Source organism: Pleurodeles waltl, chromosome 2_1, assembly GCF_031143425.1.
Source record: "Pleurodeles waltl isolate 20211129_DDA chromosome 2_1, aPleWal1.hap1.20221129, whole genome shotgun sequence".
Classification (NCBI taxonomy): Eukaryota; Metazoa; Chordata; class Amphibia; order Caudata; family Salamandridae; genus Pleurodeles; species Pleurodeles waltl.
The window spans coordinates 701,679,517-701,692,371 of NC_090438.1; the positions used below are offsets into that span (position 1 = coordinate 701,679,517).

General features: G+C 40.3%; 1 protein-coding gene across 1 annotated transcript in view; it reads right to left on the reverse strand.

Annotated features, from left to right (window-relative positions):
- Positions 1-1,486: 1,486 nt before the first annotated feature.
- ABCA13 (ATP binding cassette subfamily A member 13) overlaps positions 1,487-12,855 on the reverse strand; it is a 2,435,905-nt gene continuing 2,424,536 nt past the window's right edge. Inside the window, exon 53 of the mRNA XM_069216941.1 lies at positions 1,487-2,421. Coding sequence (XP_069073042.1) covers positions 2,329-2,421 — 93 coding nt within the window. The 3' untranslated portion in view covers positions 1,487-2,328. The remainder of the gene's footprint in view (positions 2,422-12,855) is intronic.

Sequence of the window (12,855 nt, forward strand, 5' to 3'; positions counted from 1 at the left end):
TTATTGTTTTAATCAAAAGTTATTACTTAAGGTGTGTCTTTGTGTTGTAGAGATACCAGAATTATTCCTTGACACCAGAAGTAATAAATCAGAGTGTCACATCATGAGGCTGAGTCGTGAGGCTCCGTTCTCTCTCTTATGCCGATTCCCTTCCCTGTCACTGATCGGGATGGAGGGAGAGAGAAAAGAACTTTGGGGCATATTTACAAGAAACTCGGGCATCAGCACTCATGCGCCGATTTTGTTTGCCTCGCCCCTGCCCCACCTGACACCATTTACAAAATGGAGCACTGTGGCAGTTGTTAGGACAATAGCGTCAGAATTTTTGATGCTATTGTAGCGCTTTGTTGCACTAGCATCAAAAAGTTTGGTGTTAGTGCAGCAAAGTGCAAGGAGGCCCCTAGGTTACTATGGGTGCGTCATTTTAACACCTGCTTTGAGCAGGCGTTAAAAATGAAGGCAAAAATGGGACAGTGAAATGTACATTTCAATGTGCCAAAATACTGCACTGCAAAAATGCCTCATTAAAGCCATATTAGCGTAAAGAAAATTACGTTAATGTGGCCGAAGGAGGCGCCAGGGGCTTGTAAATATGCCTCATTGTATCTGTGTATTTATTGTATCTGTGCACAGGATTATTGCAAACTCAGACACCTTCCCCTCTTTTAGTTCTTTCGGGCTCACACTTCTTTCCTGCCAACCAAGGAGATGCCTTGCTTGGTATACAGACGGATAACGGACACGGCGCACTCTGTGGGATGAGCTCCTTTGGTCAGTGAGCATGCTTCCAGTGCTCTGCCAGGAGGTTACCAACATACACATTGCATCTCACACAGTGCAAAGGCAGGAGTCATAGCAGCCAAGACACTGACTCGCACACTTGCATGTAGAATTGCATACACTTGCTTCCTCATTTGCTATTACCTTCTGCTTCAAAGAGGAAAACCAAGGGCCAGATGTATCATTTTATTAAATTGCAATTCCCTTATTGCGAATCCCTGCAAATCGCAATTAGGGATTCGGCATTCAAATGTATGAAACTCGTGGAGTTTCATTTTGCGTTTCCTAATGAGTAGCAAAGCGACCTACCTCATTAATATATTTATGAGATTGGTCGCAATTTGCGACCCATTAGGAAATGCTAAAGTCACATGGATGGTGGCCTTTGAGCTCTGTACTGTACATACATTGCATCCATGGTGCTGTTAGAGGGTATGCATCAGGCGCAAAAATCTGACACATCAATGATGATGAGTCAGTTTTTTGTAAATGAGGTCTTCAATTAAACATTTTTATTGGCTGTGTGACTAAAGATTTCATTGTTTCAAATTGACTGCATCAAAACAATGTGAATGAAACTCTAGATTAGAGTTGTATTAAAAATGTCTACCATTCCCATCTATTGTGTGCCATATACTAGATCTATAACAGGTAGAAGCACAAAGTAGAAAAACACTCCAAACAGAATGCAACATTTAATAAGTGGTTGAGGAACAAAAACCATTTTACATTTTATTGTGAAAATCGCACATAAGTGGTGTTCTGATTGCTGAAGAGCATGAAGAAGCACCGTACAGATGATGAAATATGCAGATGATCTTTTGCCGCCTTTCTACGGGGCATTGCACAGGAAAAAGAATTCTGTTCAATTTTAAATGCCATGTCATAAGGGACGGACTCATTGACCCACTGAAAAGTAAAATCCAATCAGTCTTTTATGGTAGCCAAAATGAATATATGGGGTCAATTTACATGCAATGAATACCAATGGAAATTATATACATATTTATTGGTCATTTGGAAAATCTGACTGGTTATTACTGTTCGGAGAGTCAGGGACCATATATGCCTATATGCATGACACACAGATTCAGGCATAATTCTTGTTGTGTATAAAACAATTAACAATAGGTAGCAAATACAAAATAGGTAACAAAGTAAGTAACAATAATTTATTTGCTAAGAGAGTTTAGTGAAAAACAGTCTGGCACATTTCGTGATTAAATGAATACTTTAAAAAATAGTATATATTTATCTGCATACCATTCCTACTTCTATGTTTGGCAAATAAATTGATTAGACTTTAAAAACAGATTGAAAAATATAGTTAGCCCTTTAAAACGTGCATTTACATTTTTTCTAGTTGGCAAACAACTGCTCACAAACATAACAATGTTGGAGGATACTATAATCGTAATGTCTGGTAATTTGCTTTGTTGACACAATGCTTCCTGGCGACCCAGTTGTTCATCACCTGTGCTGGCTTTTCAAAGAAGTGTAGCACTTCATTTTCCACGCAAATCAAGTCATTTGTCAGCCCCTCTTTGCTTAGGATAGTACATAACGCGTGTTCTCCTCGCTTACTGATTCTGCTATACACCCAGATGCTTCGTGTGACTGTGCAGCAAAGTTTATGAACACCTGGAAGACATTAGACAGAATGACTATTCAGATGCAAAGCCCAGTATATTATGCAGTTTGCTTGTCACAGAGCTGCAAGCGTCCTCACAAGAAAGTTATCATTTAGCCAGGGGGGTAACATTATTTTGTGTTCATCTGTGTATCTCTGTGATTCATGAAACTCAAAAGAACATTAGTTATGAGTTTTTAATTGTTGACTGAAAGGTAGAATATTTCGCTACAGCATCATCCGCGCTGCTTTCCGAAAGTTGAGATGTCTTGCTGATTTCAAAAATATCTTGGGCCATATTTATACTTTTTGACGCAAAACTGCGCTAACGCAGTTTTGCGTGAAAAAAATAAGCGCCGGCTAACGCCATTCTGAAGCGCCATGCGGGCGCCGTATTTAATCAATGACGTTAGCCGGCGTTAGCCGCCGGCGCTGCCTGGTGTGCGTGGAAAAAAACAACGTACACCAGGCAGCGCCGGCGTAGGGGGATATGGAGCTTGGGCGCCAAAAAATGGGGCAAGTCAGGCTGAGGCAAATTTTTCGCCTCAACCCGATTTGCGCCATTTTTTACGACTCCCAACCCCCATAGAAATGCCTCCTGTCTTAGCAAAGACAGGAGTCATGCCCCCTTGCCCAATGGCCATGCCCAGGGGACTTCTGTCCCCTGGGCATGGTCATTGGGCATAGTGGCATGTAGGGGGGCACAAATCAGGCCCCCCTATGCCACAAAAAAAATTACTTACCTGAACTTACCTTAATGTCCCTGGGATGTGTCCCTCCAGACTTGGGTGTCCTCCTGGGGTGGGCAAGGGTGACAGGGGGTGTCCCTGGGGGCATGGGAGGGCACCTCTGGGCTCCTTCAGGGCCCACAGGTCCCTTAACGCCTGCCTTTTCCAGGCGCTAAAAAAAGGCGCAAAAGCGGCCGGACGTCATTTTTTTGGACCCGCCCACTCCCGGGCGTGAATTTTGCCCGGGAGTGTAAATACGGCGCACATGCCTCGGAGTAAATTTTTTAGACGGGAACGCCTACCTTGCATCTCATTAACGCAAAGTAGGTGTCCACGCTAAAAAATGACGCAAACTCCATGGACTTTGGCGCTAGACGCGTCTAACGCCAAAGTATAAATATGGAGTTAGTTTTGCGTCGGAATTGCGTAAAAAAAACAACGCAATTCCGGCGCAAACGGAGTATAAAAATGCCCCCTTGTTTCCAAGAAGCCTTGTGTTATTCGAAAATAATTGTATACTACATACTTTGGTGTATCAACATTAGGATTCCCAGACATGCAAATCCTCAGCAAAAAACATTTTATTATGAGCAGTGACGTTATAGCCATATGCAGTCACCAACATAAATTCATATTTTGTACGGAACTGTTTCATTTTTTATTAAGGCTCATTCACTTTCTCATGTAATTGCAATTTATAAAAAATTATCACAGTACGGTTATGCATTAGATTAATTTAAAGGTCAACATTTGTGTTTAAAACATAAACTTTTTTTTATTAGAAAAAAGATTTTGAATTGTGATTCTTCCTACCGAACCACTGACTTCAAACGCCAAGGGTAACGGAAATTACACCAGCCATGCTTTGTTCCCCGATAATAACACAGGGATCGCCCCTTGTAGCATTCATAGGGGCTCATTTATGAGCCCCTAGTGCCATTGGAGCGTCACTTTCAGCAATGCTCCGGTGGTGCTGTGCCCATTGCCATATTTACAAGGCAGTGCTAAGCCACTTTTCGTGGCTTAACGCCTTCTTGTAAATAAAGGCCGCTCCAACGCAGTTTTCTGCGGCAGAGGGGCGTGCACTGGATGTTGCTCGGGGCATACCACTACAACACCCATTGCTTTTGACGCTGCCCCAGATTGACGAGAAATCATAAACCTGAGGCAGTGCCAAAAACATGCTGTTATCATGGCGCAATGAGGAGAAATACTTTTATTTCTCCTAGTTTTTTGCTCTTGCTATGTCTGCAGCACATATAGAAGGAGTAAATCAGCTTTAAAGACTGTTTTTGTGCAGGAAGGTGTGCCTTCCGGCACAGAAACAACCTGCCCTGTAACGCAGCCATCCTTGCACCATGGCACAAGGGTGGCTGCATTTGCGCTATACAGCTAATTTAGCACCGGCGCAGGGGGAAACACAAGGATGGGCCATATTGTTGTGAGTACAGCGCAACCCTGCACTTGGTAAATGAGGCCCACAGTCTGTTAAAAGCCTCATATTTATTGTTGAGTGGCCAGGGAAAGGCAAGGTGTGTACCCTGTAGAAATAATAGGACTCCACAAACTTTATGTTATTTATTACTTGTGCTGGCATCATTACTCCTGAAATCGGGGTACCAAGGCACACAACCAGTACAAGGACACGGGTGAAGTGGAGAGAAATATCCCTTTAATGTTATATGGTAGGCCCAGTGTGGTACCTGCTGCTTTATCAGTGGCTCCCCCAGAGAAGATCAAAGGAAAAGATGGTTCTAAAATCCATGGCACACACCTCCCAACAGCACAACACTCCTGGCAGCATAGGGATTATTATTATTCTGTCAATAAAATTACAGAGTCGCAAGCTTTCTGTGCTCTTGTAGATAGCCTCCTTTAGGGTTTTCTTTATGATTTAAATTCCAACAAGAGAAACAACAGTCAAGAGAAGAGGACTCAGGTTTTGCCTCCCTCTTTAACTTCATTACTGCAAGAGGGTGACAACATACTATGAAGAGAAAAACCACAGGGAACATAAGACGATGCAGGGGAAAAAAAACAGATGAAAACACTGGAGCAACTCAGCAAGGTCACAGAAAAGCATTAATTTATGGGTTTATAAGTTCATATAATAGTTATGGCAAATTTAAGGGTCAGAGTTAGGAAGTGGGTTAGGTTAAGGCATGGGTACTCGCAAACATATTCCCAGGGGCCACAAAGATTGGCCTGTGATGTGACTGAGGGCGTGAATTGCACAGTGTGAACCGGAATAATAGTGGCTTCTCCACTTCTAGAAATTGTGTGATCCTAGGTAAATGTTGTATTTAACTTTCCCTGCTTTTTGCTCATTATGACATATGAGGAACTCGATATACATGACTTTGGGATGTGTGCTGCCAAAACCTTCTTATGTGTGATGTAATAAGCTATAATTTTCATGTATAATAAAAACCCAGGCCATCCAAGGAGTGCACATAACAAATGACTTGTCTCTTAGTTCACCATTGGGATTGTTGTCAGGGTAGTAGGGAAGGGTGAATGTTTTACAATTCTTGTTTGAAAACTATCACTTTAAAAAAGTACTTCTCAGGGCACTCACTGATATAATCTCGTGTACCAAAGTAAAAGGGTTTTGCATGTTAATGAAATACTTTTTTTGAAATTTGAAAAGACTTATCATGCTTTTACACTTTTGCTGGAACATGTTTTCAAAAATCAAGGTGTTTCTAAAGTTAATTTATGCAGTACACACTAGTTATTTCCTTTCTTTAACATCAATTCACCTTAAATACAAGTTTGCCTGTTTATTTAACATCTTGTTAGTGCTAGTGCTGAGTCGAGCAAACAGCAGCCCAGTGCTGCTGTTAACCAGAGGGCCGCATGTAAACATCAAGAGGGCCGCATGCGGCTCCTGGGCCTTTCTATGAGTATCACTGGGTTAAGGTTAAGTTAAAGGTAATCAGTAGGGAAGTATATAATTTCAGTTTCATTAGTATCGCAGGACCCATCTTTCCTACTGCTTTTTCTAAGTGGACCAGTGAGGAACTAAATGTAATTTAATTTCAATCGCAATGACAATAATTTACAAGGACGATATTTTAGAGACAAAAACTAACAATAAAACGTGTTAAAATATAATTAATATTAACCGTTCCCATCGGGCCCCCAGTAGACAATGTAACCCTTAAACTAAAACAATATATAAACAGCTCAAAACTCCAACACCAAAACATGTAAAAGTCCATTTAAAATTGCATCTATTTAAAATGACACACAAAACGTTTCAATTTACAATACACATTAATAATACCATTATTTATTTAACATAGTTAAATGAAACACAACCCACCCTAAACTCCAAAATAACATACATTTTTTTTTTTAAATGGTAAAAGTCAAAATAAAATAAAATTATTGTACTTATCTAATTATTTAATATGAAATGTTTAGAGAAACAAGGCAATTTCATATTTCACTATTTCTGCTGCACAGTTCTATGTGATTTGCTGGTTTGATACTTAACTATCAAAAATATTGTTTGACCTTAATGGCACAGTCACAATATTAATACTGAAAAAAACAGGGTGATGTAATATTGAAGGTAAATACATATTTGTTTGAATTTTGTCAGTAATTATGTTTTTAGACATTATTTACTAAAATATTGTGGTACTAGGCATAGTTTGTTGTCATTCTAATTTTTAATAACTTAGTTTTCATTAAATCATTGTTTTGACATAACCTGCCAACATTTGTAGCAGTTCTTGTTTTCATTACAGTAAACAAGCCCCCATTGCACCGTTCCACCTACATCCAACACAGCAGAACTGTTCTCCGTCTCTGCAGTGCCCAAGTCCCCACCCGGAGGTGTAGTCATAGAAATGAACAGTTCCATTTTCTTTTGATACTCTAAACCAGCTGTGGAGGAAGCCTTTGTTAGTACACTGGGATTGGTGGCTGCTTGACTAAGGGAACAAAGTAGGGCGCTACTTAGCTGTCAACAAACATCTGCTTGTGACAGGGTAGGCCTTTTTGACGTTAATCAACTTCCTGGGCACAACCAAGATGATCAGCCTGTCAGAGGAACAGATATACCCCCTTACACACATGATCTTTGCTCTGCTCTGGGAGCAATTTTCACAACTCATCAAGGGGGTATTCAGTGGACAGTTAGAGCTTAGCGACATGGGTCTCCAGAGGCTTTAAGCAGTAAAAGGCAACTTTCTAAAAATACATTTTCCTTAATAGTTATTACAAAATCAATTTTACCATTAATTGGATTTGAAATAACAAGTAAAAAGAGCATTCAAATGATATTTCCAGCTATTTCCTAAATCAAATTAGCATATCAGATGGAAATAATATATTCCAGTTCTTTCCTATGCAACAGCTAGCCTCGCTACAATGAAAATAGCTTCTGGGGCCTTTTCAGTGTAGAGACTTGATTACATCAAATGTCTTCCTGCCTTACCTTCAAATACTTTGTTCCCTGCATGAGGGCTTATAGGTCTATGTAGGTGCAATTTACTAATAATTAAAGGGGAGTTTTTGTCAGAAAGGTTTATTGTAACAGGCTGCATTGCAGATGTAAAACTGCCCTAGCCCACCTATAATGATAGGCCTTCTGTCAATTTTTCACTGTCACTGTAGTGGGTGGAACAATGGGTGCTGCAGTCTAATAGTGACATTCAACTTACCGGACCTCAACACCTTATACCAAATACGAGGGACTAAGTTAAATAAGCCAATTAGAAATATAGATAATTTTACCATGTTTTAGGGATCACGTGGGGTATGAATAGCATAATCACTCTGCAGAGGGTTGAGAAACCATTAGCATCAGTACAAAACACATAGGGATGAAGAACAGTCTTTGTCCTATTCCTTGAAATATATCTTGAGCAGAGTTACATAATGGTCATTAAGATTACACTGAGTAATAAGCTCCAGGTTGCGGAAATTACAATTTGTTTTAAACACATAGTACATGTAATTTTAAAATAATATATGCATTCTATGCATATTACTCATAATAGCTGGTTGCCTGCATGAAACTTGTACTTGAGGTATGTCCTTATGTACAAACGTCATGCAAGATACCTGCTCAGGGGAGATGATGTGCATGAAAACATTACTTAATGCATGCCTCCAAGTAAAAATGATGTTAGATGCCTCCTCAAAGTACTGGGAACCATCTGCAATACATTTTCAATTTGATCCAGTATCCAGCATGCACAATGTGTGTGAAGAAAGTTTGTGTTGGAAAGAAAATCACACATTACACAAAATAAGTGAAAACAAAAAAATCTAGATTTAAGATTATGCTTGAATAAAAGAAAATGTTGCCCCTGTCTCACAGTAATCATGGTATCTGTCTGCACAGAACCCAAAACCATTGACATCCAAACCTGTGAAGCTAAGCATTTGTGGTGCTCTCTGTGGGCACAGCATATTACTCTGCTGTATCTGGTGGTCCGCATTGATTTTACATGTGTGTCCCCTGTGTAAAGTTGATCTCAGCCTCTTAATTCTGTTGCCATCAACAACTCAATTAATAGTACAATGGTGATGAAGGCAAGTGTTAAGTCATCAAAATAAGGACAGACTTTGATGACATAGGCAGATTGGTGTATGGGAGGTAAAAAATTGGGCCTCACTGAGGTCCAAAGTGGGGTGGTGATATTTAAGGGATCCCACATACTGCTAAGGAGATAGTTAAAAGTGTCCTTTCACAGGAACTCATGGGGTCACACACCGTCTCCCCAAATAGCACTTCTAGTTGCGCACCTGGAGCAGCACGCTAAAATGACATCAGTTGGTAGAGAAATGCAAGGAGAGTAGGGTTTCTCTTTGTACGTCCACCTTAAGCTACCCCATACACCCTTATTAGCAGAAACAAATATTTGTTATAAACACCTCTGGTCTCACTGAAGTAATATATGGAATGTTTAATAATGAATGATAGCCAACAAATAATTCTTATTCTTGGTGTTGTATTTGTAACCTTTCTGCTCAACAGTGTTTCTATTTGCTAACTGGTTCTTCAATATTAACTCAAAAAGAAGATGAGAGATTCATGGCTTTCTAGAACCTTGGAAAAGAACATGAGTTATTCATTTTTGGACAATTTATTTTCCCTGCATTCTTTAACATATCTATAGGAAACATCCTGGTTAGTACTGGTGGTAGGAGATTTGCAGGTATAGGATTAAGGCAGCAAACAGTTATCCTATTTGGCACATTGGCTTGACAAATGAAGATAAAGGTGGCCTAAAAAGATTTTAACCATTCTGCACAAGTGCATTGAAAATGTTGTTGTTGTTCCGAGCATCCACCTTCAACACCCATTTCAATGCTCCTCCCATGAGTAATATTCCTAAACAAGATTCCTGTTCTCTGTGGGCATTCTTTTTCAAAAGGTAGTGAATCATCCACTAACGTTTGAGTAGGCAGACCACAATTAGGTCTCTCTCCATGCTTTTAGGTGTTGAAATTAGATTACAAAATGGGGACACCTTCATTAGATGTTTTCGCCTGAAAGAATGAATAAACAAATGAGTGACATCTTTGTAAAGCACAGCAGCTAGCTGGTAAGGACCTCCTTGTGCTAATACTGACTGAAGGATACAGGAATTATTCTATGTGAAAAGCCATGCTTTGATCTTTTTCCAGATCATGTGGTCAGAAGGAGCATCCGTACGCCTAGAGAGACCTCAATCTAATACATAGCTGCCAAGTAAGCAAAGGAGCTTTGTGTTCTTTTTGAATCCTGGCAACTGGAGTCTGAAGGAATATTCATTGTCTAAGTGTAAATTATACTGTTGTCTCCCCGAATAGCAATAGTGTTTTTCCAACAGGGGTCTTTAGTTTTATATTACCTCTTTTTCCTTCTGTGTATTTAACATCTTGCTCCTATTGATCAGTTGGCCAAAGTGTAAAAAACACAGCTACAGCGTAGTGATAGTGTGTAGCGGTGACTGATCTTGCACCCCATATACAGAGCTATTTAAAATTTAAAATCCTGGGAATACCAAACCACTTTGCTGAGGAGTACGGCTCTTCCATAGAAGGAAATATCGGCCAATACAGTTACTAACTAATATACTTCAGAAGGTACATTAGAGCAGATAAGGTGCATGAGGTAAAGGCTTTTGGACACCACAATCTTAGATGTAATCCAGAGTAGATATTTAATTGTAGGGGAATTTAACCCAGCGGCTACTATGGTTAAACATAAAGCCATTGACAAAGCCCTTGACTTGGGGAAAGCAAGCAAGCAACCAAAACATGCAGAAAATTGAACCCTCTACAAAAAACATTCTTATTGAGGAGTTAGAGGGATTGTTAGCTCCGAAAGCTAGATGGGTCAGATCAGGAAAGGGAGAGACAGAGGACATCACATAATTTTTTAAACCTGGGAGTAATTGTACAGTGTCCCAACCCAACAGCAAGATTCCTGTAGATTTGCAATCCGTAATATATACTCCTTTAATATCCACTTCAACCTAGTCCTTCACCCATAGTACTGAAGGTCATACAACAGCTGCAGAATGCACAAACCAGTTCAAAGTATTAGGGTCCCTAGATAATCACATAAAATATAATCCTTTGACCTTGTCTCCTGAGTCAAATTGTACCTGTTCTCAGATATCCACTATGAAATAAGAGAAAAGGAAGCTACAAGAACATATTACCGAGATGTCCCATGTCCTCAAGGAAAAATTGGCCACCTTAACAAATTTGATAACTGTCATTATCTCAAACCCATTAATTATACCTGGGAAGGGAGAGTACATACACAAGAACCATGTAAAACCTATGGACAATCTTACTGCTAATATCAACATCCTAGCTCCTGCCCAAGCACAAATCAAATTTTCCCACCATGTGAGGGGCAGGTAGTAAAACCCTTCCTAATGAGACAAACGGGAGTGGGGAGCATTTCCCTCAATCCAAGGTCGACATGGCCCCCCCAACCCAACCTTTCCCCCTCACTAGGCTGTTGTCTTCTCGTAAGCAGGAGTATGACATATATGTAAGCAACATCCCAAGGTTGCGGGTGGGTGCTAAGGAATAGCCTGATTCATTAACAAATAAGGTAATCCACTGGATCACAAAGGTGAGGGGTGTAGATCAGTGGTCAGAGAGGGTATCTACTTGGCCCTCAGATTTAGTAATAACATTTCAGACCTCGATCATATAACGTTGAAGTTGGTAAATCCTGAGATCATAGAGGGTTTAATAGAACACAAATTCATATCCTCTAATGATACCCAGATGAGACTCAAATTCAAAGCCCTACATCCCCCTACACTGATTCTGATAATGTATCCAAAAAGCCATTTGCCAAGCCCCAGGGTCCCAGTGCCCACTTCTACCTCAAGCATGGCCAACATAGCTGACGTTTCTCCCATCGACTGACTAACGCAGGATTGGAGTGAGTGTGCTATATTAAAGGGGTGAGAAACAAAAGTCACAAGCCCTAAAGTGATGGGTAAATCACTAAGTCACGCATACCCACAGCCAGGATCTCCAACAGTGACTCAAGCAGTGAATCTAATTGTGCAGGGAATGAGAACATCCCCCAGACAGAACACAAGCTTAAAATTATTATCTTGGAAATTTGCAGGGGATAGTGATAAACTGGGGGATCCTGCCTAGTGCACATTCATTGACCAGCATCACATTGTTTTACTACAAGAGACTTGGGCTACAGAACCGTTATTCAGATCACGGTACATTACCTTTTACTCTAACGTGGAACCCTCAAGTTCTGGGAGGGCTTCTGGGGATTGCTGATATGGATGAGGATGGACCTTTTTACTGGAGCCAAGCGACTCCCAGACAAAAGTAGAGAGATATAGGGTATATCAATATACTGGCCACAAGAGTGGGACAGGCTTTATTGCCATCTTTAATATTTATGAAAGGTCAACAGGTCCTAGGGAGCGGTAAGAACATTAGAGTGTTTATCAGTCTTGCTAGAAGCATTAAACACCCACCACTGTAAAATTATTGCAGGAGATTGTAACACTCATATCCCCTGGCCTCTAATCATTTGAACCCAGGAGGATTCATTGAGTGATCCTAGGAGATCAGCCTATGTTCCAGTTTCTAGTGCCACTGGTATGTCCAAAACCTCCTTCCAAGTAATAGATTTGTTAATAACATATGATTTTTAAGTAGTGAATGGGCACATGGCCTCTGATTATCCATTGCATCTAATGTTTAAGAGAGGGAAGTGTACCAGCAATATTTACATCTTTTTAGATGAATCATCATGGACATCACTGATGGATATGAGGGTGGTTTCAAGGTCAGACAGTGATCACAATTCCCTAAGTGTTCTCTTTTGTAGAGCACCATTTGTGGGGTTAAATTTTCCAGCCAATAGGTCAAAGTCAAATTGAAGCCACTAATAACAGAAGGTTCGTAAATGGCAAAGACTAGTAACTCACATCAATACCCAAACTCAAATATATAATATATTTGTGGGCAATTTAGCCCCATGTGTAGGTCTGGAAATCACCAAAATGCATTTTTGAAATACTCATTGTGCACTTATGGATTCCCTTCAACCCCTTTTTACAAAGTAGGGGGTGGTACACAAGTAGGTGCAGGGTAGCTAAATCTAAACTTCTGGAAACAATCAGAAGCAAAGAAATAGGAGCCAATCATGTAGCTAGGACTGAATATAGGACCATCCTGTTGCAAGCCAAACAATCATGGGAGAAGGCA